This window comes from Malaclemys terrapin, chromosome 17 (assembly GCF_027887155.1).
Source record: "Malaclemys terrapin pileata isolate rMalTer1 chromosome 17, rMalTer1.hap1, whole genome shotgun sequence".
Taxonomy (NCBI): Eukaryota; Metazoa; Chordata; order Testudines; family Emydidae; genus Malaclemys; species Malaclemys terrapin.
The window spans coordinates 26642134-26659436 of NC_071521.1; the positions used below are offsets into that span (position 1 = coordinate 26642134).

At 47.8% G+C, this 17303-nt stretch overlaps 1 protein-coding gene across 5 annotated transcripts in view; it reads right to left on the bottom strand.

Moving 5' to 3' along the window:
• Nucleotides 1–16427, bottom strand: part of WDR31 (WD repeat domain 31) — a 33003-nt gene extending 16576 nt beyond the window's left edge. For 2 of the 5 annotated variants that reach the window (XM_054007115.1, XM_054007118.1), the window contains exons 1-5: nt 15268–15334; nt 9419–9544; nt 7353–7482; nt 7121–7228; nt 6323–6397 (exon numbers count right to left, since the gene is read on the bottom strand). In XM_054007115.1, coding sequence (XP_053863090.1) covers nt 6323–6397; nt 7121–7228; nt 7353–7482; nt 9419–9465 — 360 coding nt within the window. In that variant the 5' untranslated portion in view covers nt 9466–9544; nt 15268–15334. Of the gene's footprint in view, nt 1–6322; nt 6400–7120; nt 7229–7352; nt 7483–9418; nt 9545–15267; nt 15335–16213 lie in introns of those variants that run through there. The other 3 variants (XM_054007116.1, XM_054007119.1, XM_054007120.1) reach the window with 3 other exon arrangements.
• Nucleotides 16428–17303: the final 876 nt, after the last annotated feature.

The following is a 17303-nucleotide window of genomic DNA, read 5'->3' on the forward strand; positions in this document are numbered from 1 at the left end:
GATGCAGGGGTATAGTAGGGAGGCAGGAAGCGGTCACAGGCTGGTAGGGCAGGGAGAAGGAAACAAGGTCCTCGATCTGTTCCCCCTCCATTCCAAAATGTCAATGATTGCTGCCGTGTTCACCTACAGAGAGGAGGAGGGGAAGCTTACAAGAAGTGGAAATTTGGACAGATAACTAGGGAGGAGTACAAAAACATTGCTAGAGCATGTGGGGTGTAATCAGGAAGGCCAAGGCACAATTGGAGTTGCAGCTAGCAAAAGATGTGAAGGGTAACAAAAAGGGTTTATCCAGGTATGTTAGCAACAAGAAGGTGGTCAGGGAAAGTGTGGGACCCTTACTGAATGGGGGAGGCAACATAGTGACAGATGATGTGGAAAAAGCTGAAGTACTCAACACTTTTTTTGCCTCGATCTTCACAGACAAGGTCAGCTCTCAGACTGCTGCACTGGGCAACACAGTACGGGGAGAAGGTGAGCAGCCCTCAGTGGTGAAAGAACTGGTTAAGGACTATTTAGAAAAGCTGGATGTGCACAAGTCTATGGGTCCAGATCTAATGCATCCAAGGGTGCTGCGGAAGTTGGCTGATGTGATGGCAGAGCCATTGGCCATTATCTCTGAAAATTTGTGGTGATCAGGACAATTGGAAAAAGGCAAATATAGTGCCCATATTTTAAAAAGGAAAGAAGGAGAACCCGGGGAACTACAGACTCACTTCGGTCCCTGGCAAAATCATGGAGCAGGTCCTCAAGGAGTCCATTCTGAGGCAGGTGGAGGAGAGGAAGATGATCATGAAGTGTCAACATGAATTCACCAAGGGCAAGTTATGCCTGACCAACATCATGCCTTCTATGATGAGATAACTGGCTCTGTGAATATGGGGAAAGTGGTGGATGTGATATATCTTGACTTTAGCAAAGCTTTTGATACAGTCTGATGACAGTATTCTTACCAGCAAGTTAAAATGGAAGTATGGATTGGATGAATGTACTATAAAGTGGATAGGAAGCTGGCTACAATGTTGGGCTCAACAAGTAGTGATCAATGGTTCGATGTCTAGTTGGCAGCTGGTATCAAGTGGAGTTCCCCAGGTCCTGGGACTGGTTTTGTTCAACATCTTAATTAATGAACTGGATGATGGGATTAATTGCACCCTCAGCAAATGTGCAGATGATACTTAGCTGGGGGAGAGGTAGATAAGCTGGAGGGTAGGGATAGGGTCCAGAGTGCCCTAGACAAATTGGAGGATTCGGCCAAAAGAAATCTGATGAGGTTCAACAAGGACAAGTGCAGAGTCCTGCATTTAGGAAGGCAGAATCCCATGCACCGCTAGAGGCTGGGGACCGACTGGCTAAGCAGCAGTTCTGCAGAAAAGGACCTGGGGATTACAGTGGATGAGAAGCTGGATATGAGTCAACAGAAGGCCAACTGCCTATTGGTCTGTATTAGTAGGAGCATTGCCAGCAGATCGAGGAAAGTGATTATTCCCCTCTATTTGGCACTGGTGAGGCCACACCTGGAGTACTGCGTTCAGTTTTGGTCCCCGCGCTACAGAAGGGATTTGGACAAATTGGAGAGAGTCCAGTGGAGGGCAACAAAAATGATTAGAGGGCTGGGGCACATGACTTATGAGGAGAGGTTGAGGGAACTGGTCTTATTTAGTCTGTAGAAGAGAAGAGTAAGGGGGGATTTGATAGCAGCCTTCTACTACCTGAAGGGGGGTTCCAAAGAGGAATGAGCTAGGCTGTTCTCAGTGGTAGTAGACGACAGAACAAGAAGCAATGGTCTCAAGTTGCAGTGGGGGAGGTCTAGGTTGGATATTAGGAAACACTAGTTCACTAGGCGGGTGGTGAAGCACTGGAATGGGTTACCTAGGGAGGTTTTTAAGGCCAGGCTTGACAAAGCTTTGTCTGGGATGATTTAGTTGGTGTTGGTCCTGCTCTGAGCAGGGGATTGAACTAGATGACCTTCTGAGGTCTCTTCCAACCTTAATATTCTATGATTCTATGCAGTGCCACCCCAGTGCCAAAACCTCCACTGAACTCGGGTGGCAAACGCCCAAACTGCCTCCCAGCCTAACGGTCCCCAACTCTGCTGCACGGATACAGGGTATACACACACGAGCGGGAGCCATACAGACTCCTGCCTCCTCTGCAACCATTTCAGTCCCCACGCAGTGCAAGTATAGCATGCCGCAGCACACAAGACACTAGAGGGCAGAGTAAATCAAGACCTCCTGCAATGGAGATTATACCACACTATCGTCACACAAGACCTCCTGCAATGGAGATTATACCAAACTATTGTCACAGGCTGGCCTGTTCACCTTACATTCAACCCACTTGCCTCCTAGGGCACTGTGGGATTTAGCACTGCCATCCCTCAAGGCCTTGTTACAGGAGTTAGGCTCAGCTTGCCACAGAACAGACAGGGCACGGGCCACATGAAATACTCTACAGCCGCATTTCTCAAACTGGGGTCTGCAAGGGCATACAGGAGGCACTGGGAGCGAAGGGGGAGGTGCAAGTACAGGGCATGCTTCGGGGAGGGGGTGGAAAGGGGTGTGGAAGAGGGGCACCGTTGGAGAGGGGGTGAGGCCCGGGGCTGAGTGGGGGATTTGCGAATCTCTGAAAAATTTTAAATCAAAACGGGGATCCTCAGGTTGCTAAAGTTTGAGAACCACTGCTCTACAGAAATGCCAATGGGTTAGGAAGGAGCTGCAGTTTGCAAGAGAGCGTGTTTTTGGTTTAGTTCCTTACACGCTGAGGGGACTCTCCAAGGTACTCTGCATTTTGGTAGGGCCTCTCATCTGAGGCCAGCCCTTTTCTAAGCAGAGAGCACATTATTAATCCCCATTTGCAGTGGGGGATGTTGAAGCACATGGAGGGGAAATGACTGACCCAAGCTCATCCAGGAAGGTCAGCAGCAGAGCCAGGAATAGAACTCGAGTCTCCTGAGTGCCAGCCTCTTCTCCCAGTCACTAGTTCCCATTGACAGTCAACAGGGGCTCTTGAAAATAAGGGATTACTAGCAGAGGCTAGAGCCAGGCATGACCTAACACAGTTGCACAGTTTAGCTATGTACCTGCAACACCCCATCTATTCCAGCCCTTCATGTCTGGTGAGCTGTTCAAAGTGCACAGTGGCTTTGTGATGTACACAACTGGGGACCAAGCAGCGCCATCCCTAGCTATTTTGGTGCCCTACACAGGCCTGTGGAGGAGGGAATGGGGGGATAGGCGCCACGCCTCTGTGGGGGGGAGGAACGCTTGTAGTCAGAGCTAGCACTTAAACTTTAGTTTATGGAGGTGGTACGGAGTGGGTAGGCAAGCAGAATTAACCTGCTTTCCCAAAATTGAGTGCACAGATGAACTGAGCTCTCCAGAGCTAGATCCAGTAATGGGATTGTGTAAACCGGGGGCCAGTTTAGTCTCCATGGAGTAAACTGCTGCCACGATACCCCTGCAGCAATCGCTTTGATTTAATGTTTTCTATATCTGCTGTTACTCCCTGTGACCTTAGTGGTTAGTTACTATTCAGGCTCCTAAAGGTTGTTTCTGCTAGGGGGAGAAACAGATGATCGAATCAGGCATTTCTTGATGCAATCATATTTATTTACAAAGAATGTACAAAGGTTGTTTCTCTGAACACAGTAGGAATCATACAGCAGGAGACAGTTTCTTTGTTCACAGCTCCAAGCCTCCTTCCAGCCAGCACTGTACCCCAAAGCTCTCTCCCCTAACTCAGGGTCCTGCTACAAGTGTTTCTATGGTTGTCTCTGGGGCTTGCTTGCTGCTGCTGCTGCTTTTCTCCACATGCACATAGCTTCCTCAAACAGTATCCAGCCACCCGTGTCTGCATCCAGCCCTGACACCACCCATGTCACCCACACATAGCTCAGATTCCTGAACAGCCTTGCACACGGCCTGCGTTTTGGGCAGCAGCTCCTATTGTTTCAACAATGTATTCCATAAAGGTGCTTAAATGTTTGTACATGTATCCTGAGTGAAAGGCCACCTTCAAAAAGGTTTCACGCAGCATAACAATATATCTCTCACAAATCTACACTAAAAGAACATATTCAGGTTGTGAGCCAAGCACTCAAAAGTTCGCACATGCCACAATTAAGGTTGCTGGTGCAACCTTAATTCAGCTCCATTGTGTATATCCATTATGATCATCTTTAATTACACAAGCTCAAGTACAGGTTTTTGCCTCACTCAGAGCATGGTGCTCACTGAATGAACAGCTAGTCAAGGTTTTGTTTTCTCCTCCTTGTTCAATGGGTGGCCACACCCTGCATTGACAACAGAATTATTATTTTCTCAAGGGCTTTTTGATGGGGCTCATCACTTTAGTATCTGAGCGTTCACCAACATTAATCTTCACAACACCCCCATAAGAAGAGAGGATGGGATTATCCCCATTTGACAGATGAGCCGCTAGGGCAGAGAAAGATTAAGGACAAAACTTCCCACTGATTTGAGGAGCCCAATTTGAGACACTTAGGACCTGATTTGCAGAGTCCTTAGCGTTCTATAGCACTTTTTATATTTATACCACAGCTCCCAGTGACTTCAGTCCCAGCTGAGAGTGCTCCACACTTCTGCAAATTAGATCCCAGGGTGCCCAGAGAATAAGGAAGCCCCACAGCATCCCAGTTCCAATCTCTGGGTCCAGCCAATCCCAGTTCCCCCCTTTCCCTAGCTCCTTGTCTAACTTCCCGCACCAACTGTCTCCCAGTCCCCCGTCCTGCACCTGTTCCCCTTCCCAGCTCCCAGTCTCCTCCCCTCCAGCTCTCAGTACACACTCTTTCCTTCTCCCCACCAATTCCCAATCCCAGTTTCCTTGTTCCACTCTACTTCATTCCCTCTCCCCCACCAAACTGGCTCTTCTCCCTCTGCATCTGAGGCAAGTGGCTTCCTCCTCCATGCTGCCTGGGTACTGGCAAGGGGGTCCTGAGAGCACAGGAGAGACTGGCTCCCTACTCTCAGTTCCAGTGCCTAGGCTTTGGCCTAGCCAGGAGGTGCAATTACAGGGAAAGTCCAGCTTTGCCCCCTAGCTGCTCAGTCACTCTGTGGGGATGATGCGTGCTCAGCCCGATAGCACAGAGGGGCTGGAATATCCTCAAGGAGGATGGAATCTTTGAAGATTTTAGCTGCTAAACTCTAGGAAACTTTGAACATGAGCAAACAGATTTTTTTTCCAAAGGCTTATTACTAGGGCAGATTTTAACAGGAACACCAAAACACTCATCCCTGACACAAAGGCCATTTTCTGCCAAAGTTTATGTTCCTGCTCCAATGCATAGATGCGCTACAGCCTCTTGATGAAATAGTCACCAGCATTTCAACATTTTGCAAAACAATGCATTTGCCCCAGCCTCGCTCACAGAAACAGCTGACCCATTTTGGCTGAAACTTTGCAAAACAAGTTAGCCTGGGGCCAGCATGGAAAATTTCAACCAAAATGGTTAAAGTTTGGCAAAGTTATAAGCAACAGAAAAATTATCTTAGGCAACCTTAATAATAGGTGGTGCTACCAGTCCTGCCTCGCTATATAACTGATGGGGGGGAGGGTGCATGCATGCATGTGTGCACATTCACCTGCTATTTGCTACAAAGAAAGCCTAATTGCAGAGCCGTAACTAGGGATTTTTGCGCCTGAAGCAAGGGACAGGGGCGGCACGTCCGGCTCTTTGGCAGCGGGTCCCTCTTGGAGGTTAGGACTTGCCGCCAAATTGCCGCCGAAGGAGAGACTTTCTGCGCCCCTCACCTTCCGCACCTGAGGCAAGTACCTCACTTGCCTTGCCCTCATTATGCCACTGCCTAATTGGCTTCACAAATAGAATACCAGGTCTCAGATCAAAGCCCTTTGGGGGCTGTGAGTAGCTATTAGTCTGTACCCATAATCTAGTAGCATAAGACTTGAAGACAAACTGATATCGTCCCTGAAATAAAAACCTGACCCAACAATTCATCCTGCTGTCATGGTATCTTGATATGAAGGAATGAATACATATTATAGCTGCATAGAGCCAGTGCTGTTTGGATGTTGTCACTGCATATTCATCTCTAGGGAGCAGAAACCTCACTCTTCCTAATCGTGAAAAATCAACTCATATTATGCAGCGAGAGGATCTATCCAGGGCACCTGAGGCAGTTTGCAGGGTATCTGGCATGTTCCATCCCTTCCTTGCTGACCAAGCAAAGTCACATCAGCTCTGGATGATGACTAATCATTGTCCCTTGTTACGTCTGTCTTTGACAGAAGTCAGTGATCCACATAAAACTCACCCAGCACTTTTGACAAGTCTGAAATTTACCTTAGTCACTTCGCGTTGATGTCCCACGAACCTCTTCAGCACTGCTCCCGATCTCCAGTTATACACAACTACAGTCTGGAGAGAGAAACGTCTATGTGAATTCAGCCAGCACATCCATGCATGCAGACTGACATTACTTCCTACCTATCAGAACAGTAGGACAATGAGATTGCCTAGGGAGGCTGTGGAAGCTCCTTCACTGGAGGTTTTCAAAAGGAGGCTGGATGGTTTAGATACAACAAATACTGCGTCTTAACAGGGGCTTAGACTAGATGACAATTGCAACCCCGTCTAACCCTTTGGTTCTATGATGCCCTTTGAATTGGAGGATTGCACAGCTGTGTTGCGTGGCATTCCAGGCACCCTGGTAAGGGGGCAGTGATTTAAAAATAAACATTATTTGAAACACTATTGCCACATCTTAACGTCCTCCTGACTTCACAGTCTAACTCAGTCTCTGCTCTGGTAGTGATCCCCCTGTGCCAGCAAGGCCTGCATGCTTGGTGCCATCAGCTCAGCCTTCTCTAACTGTGTTAGCATCACAAGAGACACAGTGCTTATAGCTGGGAAGGTATATTTATTCTGGAACCCCTCTTCAGAGGTGGGCTGGGTAATTCGTTGCCCACAAAGGTGAATTTCATGGAGCCATGATAGTTGGTTATGAGTTCCTCTGAAATAAAGGGATGTTTCACGGTTTGAAATGCTTCAGAGCCAATGAATTGGCCCACAAGAGCTGTTTGTCTAGCACAGGTGCCAACAATGGCTCATGGCCGCTGTGTCCCTCCCCATCACAAGTACCTGGAAATGGGAGGGGCACTCCTTCCCCGCCCCAGCTGGTGGACAGTCAGTGGCCTGGAGTACTGACAGCCTTTGCATTTTTATTTTAACCAACGGTCGGTCTGATGCCTGTGAACACATAAACCCTGTCATTTGAATCAAGTCATTTGCCCTTATGTCTATGGCAGGGAGTTCCAGACACACTTGATTTCCTTGCATTCATTTTGTTCCTGTGAATTTTGACCCACCCTACCTTGTCCTTTCCTCCCGACACACAGAGATCTGATGTTAGAGCAGCCACAGAAGTGACGGCGCCAGTGTGAGCAGGGCTGTATTGCTGAACAGCCTGCGCAGGACTGTCCTCTTCCACATAATCATCAGGCCTGCCAAAGAGGGAAAGACACACAGCAGCAGGAACTTCAGTACATGTTACAGAGAAGTCACTGTATGCTGTAGATCACTCATCCTACTTCTGAAACCACATGGCATTGGCTCCAATTAGACTGAATTTAAGGATAGGAAGAAACGCGGCATATTGAAATGCTGGAGAAAGGCAAGCCAACACGCAAGCTCTGGACAATGCAGAGATCAGCTCTCCGGGGACGTAAATGTGTTTCCTAGATATGACATAATAGGGTCTCCTCCACCTCTAATTCCTAAACCTGCAGAACAGTTACTCACCTCCACTATGGTGCATGGGATCGACTTTAACAGAACTTCACCAGTCTCCCTACTACAGCTGGCAGATGATGGTCTGACTCAGCCACTGTTCCAACAGTTCAGACATTTTTTGCTGTCTCAAATATCCCTCACAATAACAATCCTGTTCTCCTTCCTGCTGCTCTGTGCCCTTGGCTTATCTCCAGTACTTATGGGCCAGTATGCCCATCTCCCTACTCATGGAGAAAGGGAGAATTTAACTCTTTCTTCGCAGGGAGCCATGCATGTCACTTGCTCAGGCTACTGAGGGTGCCTCTCTCACTCTCAGAGACTAGACTGCTCACCATTTCTCCCATGCACACAGGACTGGCTCTGGCTTTTTTGCCGCCCCAGGCAAAAAATCCTCCCGCCGTCTCCCGGCGGGGAGGGCGGCGAGCCTGGCCGGGGCCCCGCTCTCCCCGGCCAGCCGGCTGTAGTGCCGGGAGGAGGGCGGTGAGCCCGGCTGCGGCCCCCCTCTCCCTGGCCGGCCGGAGCGCTGGGGGAGGGCGGCGAGCCCGCTGCGGCTCCGCTCTCCCCTGGTGAGCGCCACCCCCCTCCAGGTGCCACCCCAAGCACATGCTTGGTAGGCTAGTGCCTGGAGCCAGCCCTGCATGCACAGGTACGTCCCCTCCTACAATAGCATATCCCCACCCCTCCAGCAGGAGTTCCCCTCTCCCTCCCATACAAAGAGCTTGCAGCACATCATTCTGGCTCAGGAATACAGGAACTGCTCCCAACACAGGCTGTCAGCACCACCACTTGGTTCATTACGAGAGCAAGACAAAGCTGAATGGGTTGCTGTTAGGATACTCTCAAACCCTTTTTGCTGCCAGATACTTTGATACAGCTCCCAGATCATTCAGTTTGAGGGAAGCTCTCCATTTCCATGTGTGGTTGGGGGAGGGAGAGGAGGGGAACTATATCTGAAACTCTCTCTGATCTCTTCCATGGTGGCACCAGCACCTCCCTTGGATTAACACTGGAGAGTAAGGGATCACTGCTTGCCAGTGCCCACCGGAATTTCCCCTTTGCCCTGGCTAATAGCTATGAAAAGAAAATAACGTGTGTGTGACAGTGCAGCTAATTGCATCCCAGCTGTCCTGGTAGACACTATACTGCAGGGCTAAGGACAATTGTTTGCTAGATGGCCCAGGGTGCAGGACTAGCAGAGCACTATCTCCTTTGTCAAGAGGAGCCATATTCCACCCAAGATAGTACACCCAGGTACTTTGCACCCTTGCCTAGGAACTGCCCAGGTGGATGTCAGTGACGCTCTCTCTCGAGAGAGGATGGATTAGTTTGAGTGAGCTGCCAACACACTCCATCCACTAAAGCAACTTTTAATGTTCAGGGCTACAAGCAAATGCAGAGTCGGGGTGGAGTTGCCATTTTAGCCACACAGTCATTGCAGTGCTGGGATCTAGGCCACTGCTTTTGAATGTGTGTGGAGGCAGAGACAGGTATTTTAGACCATTGAGAAATTAAGAACCTTTAGAATCAAAAGGAAAAGTTACATTTCATAAAACCCAGATGATTACATATGATCACTAACCTCCCTGCCATACAATTATGGGGTTTAGTAACTTAACATGGAGATCGCATTCCCAGGAGATTGTTTACCTGTATTTGGAGGTGCTGCAGTTGATTTTACTCTGCAGTTTCCCCATGAGCCAAGGTGAGCAGCTCCGTAATACAGCATGTAGTGCTCAGCATCGAAACCTCAGCATCTCAGTCAATCTCTGGGAGCTGGGGGATTAGGAGAGGACACATTATGGGGAATTTATAAATTGATTCTGATCTTTACAGCCATTGGATCCAATGCTGATAATGCATCACTTTCACTATAGACCCAGTCATTAGCTTCCTTGCATTTCCCTTACTCCTCTTCCCATTCCCATATCCATCACTTCTGACAACATATGCTTGCTGCTTCTCTCTGCACAGTTCCAGCTGGGAGGTGTGGCCAGCAGATACTGCTTTATGGGCAACTCAATCAGCATCTTATTAGCAAACACCTCAAATGAGAATGGCCCGTAGTACTAGCTGAAAGGAGTGTGTTTCTCCTGGGAGCGTGCTGTCTGGGTTTTACTATTGTTTTGTTGGTCTTTGTGACTAGTTTATTGTAATTAACTGAATTCTGTGCTAGTGCCAGGCTGGCAGATCGTTACCCTGTGGCTGCAGAACAGGCATGGCATAGGAAGTGTCCTCATTATGTACCTCAGTCCCTACTTGAACTACCTCAGCCTTACCCAGTCAATATGGGCATTCAGTCCTTGACCTTCATGGTGCCAGTTTCTGGCAGGTTTTATGACGTGGACAACTACCAACTCACTTATCTGTCTGAGACTCCTAAGCTGCCTACATTAAGGATAACGTTGGTCACAGCAAGACTAGAGATGAGCTAGAGACCTAGAACTGTAAGTCTTTGTGTCCCATTACCAGGCCCCCGATCCACCCAGGCTCCCAGAGAGCATCACGCTAACCTTCGGGGAAAGCCCAAATAATGCTAACCAGAGGAAAAAATAGGCTGTTGTTCAAGAGGTTTAAGTAATGCTGAACCCACCTGGCCCTGTGTCACCCAGAACCCAGTGAATGTGCCATTCCCAGCAGCAGGGAACAAACAAGTATCAAATGGGTCCTGGGGACAGTCACCTTGGGGTGACCTCTCCAACTAATAGTTGATACACGCTGGCAAAGCAGCAAAGGGGAAGCCTACACTGTTGTGCCCATGTTCTAACTGTTCTGGGGTAAAGGCTCCAATCACTCCACTGCCTTTTACTAGCACTAAACTCACTAAAAGCATTAAATCAATACAGGAGAGGTGTAGCTGTCCATAGGCTGGTTTCAATGGTCGTGAATTACCAGGTACAGTAATCGGATTCTTCTCAGCTGGAAATGCTCTAACTGGATTCATTTCAGTCTGACCTAGCTGTATGCTAAAGCTCCTGTCTTCCAGGTCAGCAGAAGTCTGCTGAAAATTCACTGACTGCATTTACCTGTTTGTCAGAGCAAACAAATCAAAATAACCTTCATGTCACTGATTACAGAAGCCTGAAGCACAGATGCTAGAATTGCTAGGTCAGAAAGAGTACTGGCTTCCTGGCAGACATTCCCCTACTAATTTTACCCTGCTATCCTTTGCAATTAGCAATGAGTAAAACCTAGTTAAGCTCTGCTTATTCAATCCAGATGTTTATAAAGCCAAAAGGTTTAAAGTGTTTAAACCAATCTCATAGGCCAGGGAGTGTATTAATTGGGTAACTGACTTTCGTTCAGTCAGAACAAGACTGAGTTTGCAAACTATTTCAGTGTCCTGGGAATAGAGGTGATTTTTTTTTATTTATTTATTTGGCAACAGGAAGAAGTTGGAAACCCAGTCTGTATTTTATTTAATAGAATTTAACTTTGATTATTTCCTTGGCTTTTAATTAAGCTGATATTGCAAATATTAAAATTAACTGCATGAAACAGTGAACTGGCAGAAAGAAAGCAAAACGACAATAGTGCCTTTTCCTGGGGGTTTGCTTGCATCTGCAAAATGCTTTGAAGATGTGAAGGGACTATCATTTACTATATGTCTGTATAGTGCCTATTACAATGTGAGCCCCTGAGCTGGTGTAAAAAAAGTAATAATGGTAACAGTGCTAAGTGCTATTAATAAAGTGAGACTGGGAAGTCCAGCATATTTATAAGATTTGCTTTAACAAACCCTCTAGCAATCTACTAGTAACATCTGAAGAAGTGAGGTTTTCACCCATGAAAGCTTATGCCCAAATAAATCTGTTAGTCTTTAAGGTGCCACCAGACTCCTTGTTGTTTTACTAGTAACAGACATTCCTAGCCATTTTGCAGACCAGTTTTCCTCGTGGCTAATTATTCCTCATTACATGCGAGCAGCACAAATTTTCCATTCATAAACACCTTCAGATTCTAATTGCACTATAGAATCAAGGCAGATAGTTAGCACTGTGAGAAAAGAAGGATTCAAGGAATAAAAATACAAATTGCATTTTGTACCTCGAGAATGCTTCCTTGCAACTGGCTAACTATAGCATAAATCTGCAGATCCCTCTGCAACTTTGAATGCTTAATAAGAATGCAAGCTTCCAGAGTCTTGCTGCATTTTGGGCAAGCCCTCTAGTACCCCAATACAGTATGTCATTTCTTGGCAGACTTTCCATGTAAATTTACCATCCTCCTGTATGTATGCCAGGCACTATAGTAACAGTCTAGTAGAATGAAGTTCTACTGTCAGGGCTCCCATGGTAATTGAATGACACCTAGGTATGCTTCATAAAGAGTGCATTTCATCATAGGGATTTATTTTTTTAAATGTACATTGCTCTTTAGCAACCCATTCCTGGCAGCAGAAAGTATTTGCATTTAAACAAGTTTTAGTCTCCTCATTCTATTGTGACACAGCAGTGGCTTTGGGAAGCAACAACAATATCCCTAATAACAAACAGTCATGGTATAACACACAGATGTGAAACTAAACCACAAGATCAGACCCCAACATTTGATTATCCAGGTTCATGGCAGTGTCACAGCACCCTCCAGTCATGCACTGAACAACATGGCTAAATATCTGTCACCTGTGGCTTGTTCTCTCTCTCATCCTCTCCCCAAGGAGAGCTGTACATACAGTGGAGCGTTTTGATGGGTTTACTGTTTTTTTGTTTTGTTTTGTTTTTAATATGTACAGACTGATTGGACCAGGCCATGAAAGAGAAGGTGCTTGGCCAGCCAGATCTCTTTGGGACTTACATATGATTATGAAGGAGAGAATCAACACAAAGTGAGAGCATACTGTATGTGATTGAAAGAAAACTACTCTGTTTAAGCTAATTAGTACTGTTTTTCTTTCCTCCCTCTATGCAGATACAAAACACCCATTTACAAAGCCGATAACATCATTTGAAGATTTGGGGAAACCTTAAGTAAATTTTTTGGGGTTCTTAAACGGCTCCTTTGACCCATTTTACAATGGTGCTGGTTAGCAGAATCCTGGATTATTCTATGTTCCAGCAAATACACTGCAGTATTAAAGCCTCATTAACATATTGCAATATTTTAAGACCATCAACCAGACATTTTAAAGCAGTACCATACATTATTTAGGCATAGAAGGTTGGGGTTTTCAAATCCCACTGAAATCCTGAACTTTCTCAAAGTGCTTGGAAAATTCCAGCAAAAATAAAAGCCTCTTTGTTTAAATTAAGTCACACTGGGTTGGCATTTCCCCTTGTGCAGCTAGGGCCACGTCTCCACTGCAACAAACGTGGCTTTTTTACACCTGTTCACTGTCACACAGTAAGATCCTAGTGGACACAAAGCATTGTCACTTTTACTGCAAGGTAAATAAGCGAGGTCAACCCTGGAGAGGGCACGGTGTTTATCTCGCAAGGAACACTATGGTGCCATCCCTTCGCAGAGATTTTGTAGTAGGATAGCTAATACACATTCATTATTCCATGGTAAAAACACACTGGTTTTGGAGGTGAAGACAAAGCCTAGAAGTTTGATTCCTGCTCTCCCCCCCCCCCACCCCTTTTCAATGCTTGTCTTATTGTAATGTGGATAAACGTAAAGTAATGCACATTGGAAAAAATAACCCCAACTATACATACAATATGATGGGGGCTAATTTAGCTACAACAAGTCAGGAAAAAGATCTTGGAGTCATCGTGGATAGTTCTCTGAAAATGTCCACGCAGTGTGCAGAGGCGGTCAAAAAAGCAAACAGGATGTTAGGAATCATTAAAAAGGGGATAAAGAATAAGACTGAGAATATATTATTGCCCTTATATAAATCGATGGTACACCCTCATCTCAAATACTGCATACAGATGTGGTCTCCTCATCTCAAAAAAGATATACTGGCACTAGAAAAGTTTCAGAAAAGGGCAACTAAAATGATTAAGGGTTTGGAACAGGTCCCATATGAGGAGAGATTAAAGAGGCTAGGACTTTTCAGCTTGGAAAAGAGGAGACAAAGGGGGGATATGATAGAGGTATATAAAATCATGAGTGATGTGGAGAAAGTGGATAAGGAAAAGTTATTTAGTTATTCCCATAATACAAGAACTAGGGGTCATCAAATGAAATTAATAGGCAGCAGGTTTAAAACAAATAAAAGGAAGTTCTTCTTCACGCAGCGCACAGTCAACTTGTGGAACTCCTTACCTGAGGAGGTTGTGAAGGCTAGGACTATAACAGAGTTTAAAAGAGAACTGGATAAATTCATGGTGGTTAAGTCCATTAATGGCTATTAGCCAGGACGGGTAAGGAATGGTGTCCCTAGTCTCTGTCTGTCAGAGGATGGAGATGGATGGCAGGAGAGAGATCACTTGATCATTGCCTGTTAGGTTCACTCCCTCTGGGGCACCTGGCATTGGCCACTGTTGGTAGACAGGATACTGGGCTAGATGGACCTTTGGTCTGACCCGGTACGGCCATTCTTATGTTCTTATGTAATGATCTTCCCATTAGACTCTGGGAAAGTATGGAGGGAGTTGTGAATGGTGCTAACTACATATTAGCCATTTGTTATTAGTTAACTAGCCTTATTTTTTTAAAGGGAATATTACATGCTGTTTCCCTGGGAAAATAGGTCCCTCTAGTCTCCACTCCAAATGCCCCATATTAATAACCTTTACATGTTAGCAACTACACTAACAAATACAGGGCCACAAGTCACTGTTTCTATGCACCTCGTGCGATTGATTCACCAAACCAGAGGCTGGCAGAATGGCACCGTTTGCACCAGTGCCAATGACTCCACAACATACAAGTCAGCAGTCAGGGCTGCCATAGCTCTTAGCAGACAGGAGAGCTTCTCCCGCCCGCGTCGGAACTCCACCGCCCCCCGAGGCCGGACTAGAGCTGTGTGGAGGAGAGAAGCGCTGCCTACAGCAGGAGCTGCGTGGCTCAGGGGTCTCCTCTATTCCCACACAGCTCTAGGCACAAGTCTGTAGTGCAGACCCCAGCCCAACTCCGGAGCGATAACTGCTGAGCCAGGGCTGCGTATCTCACTCTCGCTGGCCAAGACCTGTCCGGGAGGACGCATCAGGATATCGTGACCAGTGCCCTAGGCTGCTCCTGACCTACACCGAACAGCGGAGACCGACCCAGGGCACCTTCTTCCCCTCGTGGGCCTTCAGGGAGAGCACTGGTGAGCCCGGTTATCGCCCCACCCGGGAGCAGGAGGAGCCGGGCTCTACGCCCACCATCGCCCCGCAGGGCCAACCCGGGGTGTGTGTGTGTGTGCGGGGGGGGGGAGACATACTCCATGCCCATCATCGCCCGTGGGGCTGGCGAGGCGAAGTGGGGGGAGGAACCGCGCTCCTGACCACCATCGCCCCGTGGGGCCGTCCGGATCTCTCCGCCGGAGCGCGCCGCGGGGGGTACCCAGGGCGACAAGCGGGGCCCGGCCTGGCGATGCATTCCCAGCCCCACCCCGCACTCACCTGCCCGGCCCGCTCCGCTCCGCTCCGCTCCTTAGCGACCAGCGCCGGAGTCGGGGGTGGGGCTGCGCCGGGAGCCAGCTCCGCCCCCGGCCCCATAGGACAGCGCGCCCCCCCTTCCTCGAGGCCCCGCCTCCAATGCAGCTCCCCAGTACTTCGCCCTGCACCCCTCCCACTGTACCCCCGCCCCCCCACTGTCTCAGCTCCCAGTACTGCTCCCCAGTATAGCCTCCTAGGCCCGGCACTGCCTCCAGCCTACTCAGTATGTGGCAAACACCATAACAACCCTTTGACATTTTTTACTGGAGATACAGAAAAGACATTTGACATGTAAAGTATTAAGCGTGGCTTTTATTTGAACAGCATCCTTTGTTTCCCTTCCCTTTAGCTGCAGAGAGTTTTAGAAGGAACCCCCCCTGATTTGGCTGTCTGTTAAAGGGGATCAAAGACAATCATAGCTACCCTTTCGGGTTAAAATAAGGAAAAGTTTGCTGAGCTGGCAAATGCTGTTGTTGCTATTGTCAAAAGTCCAACCGCAGGCGCCAACTTCCTCTCTACCTGGGGGGTGCACAGAATAAGATTAAGGGCAGTAGCCACAGTTAGGGTTGCCAACTTTCTAATCACACAAAATTGAACACCACTACCCTACCCCTGCCTTGCCCCTTCTCTGAGGCCCTGCCCCCACTCATTCCAGCCCCCTTCCCTCCATCATTCTCTCTCCCTGGCACACCCTCACTCACTTTTACTTGGCGGGGGCAAGAGGTTGGAGTGCGGGAGGGGCTCAGGGCATGGGGTTGGGATGCAGGACAGGGTTTGGGATGTGGGCTCCAGGAGGGAGTTTGGGTGTGACAGGGGGCTCAGGGCTTGGGCAGCTGTGTGGGGGGGGCAGGGTGCGGGCTCTGGGAGGGAGTTTGGGTGCGGGAGGGGGTTCCATCTAGGCAGCGCTTACCTCAGGTGGCTCCCAGTCGGTGTTGCTCCTGGAAGCAGCCAGGATGTCTGCCCCCTAGGCGGAGGCAGGGCCAGATGGCTCTGCGTGGTGCACGCTGCCCTCATCCACAGGCACCACCCCCGCAGCTCTCACTGGCTGTGGTTCCTGGCCAATGGGAGCTGTGGAGCCAGTGCTTGGGGTGGGGGCACCTAGGGGCCACAGAGACATGTCTTGCTTCTGGGAGCTGCATGGAGCCAGGGCAGGCACGGAGCCTGCCTTAGCCCCACTGTGCCGCCAGCTGGACTTTTAAAGGCCTGGTCAGCGGTGCAGACCGGAGCTGCCAGGGTCCCTTTTTAACTGGGTGTTCTAGTTGAAAACCAGATGCCTGGAAACCCTAGACATGGTGTAAGGTCTAAGGCCTTTATTTTGCAGCCACATTAGGACAGCAGCAGCCATGAGCCAAAAAAAACCAGAAAGTCACATCTGCACATTCCATCTAAATTACATTAAAACAATGAAATATCAGGTTGTTAAGAAAGCTGCTCCTGTCCTAACAGTAGCCAGCACCACCAGATAAAGAAACAGATCTTAATATGTTTAAAGAAAACTTTGTTTGATAAGTGATTCCTTGCAAGACAGAATACTATCAACAGTTGTGATTGTGAAATCTCTACTTCTTTATTGTTTTGCCTTTCTGGTCCCTACTTCTCTATTGTTTATCTGTATGGTTTCTGACTCGTTCTTTGATTGTCTATGCCTGTTGCATCACTGATTATGCAAGATTTAAATCAACTAATGTGGTGGGTATGATTGGGTAAAGAATTGCTTTGCAACATGTTAGGATTGGTTAGAGAATTATTTTGTAATATTTTAATAAAATGATTGGTTAAGGTACGCAGGACTCAAGTTTCACTATATAAACTGGGGTCCAAGGAGGAGACCAACTGGGAAAGAAAGGAAAAGGAAAAACGAAGAATAAGAAGGAAATACCGGGAAGAAGAAGAAGAACTCACCTCCAAGACACAGCCCAAGATCAGAGCTGCTAGAATCCTCCACACAACTGTGATGTGCAGCAACCAGAACCCAGATGAGACCGATCTTGCCAGGCCAA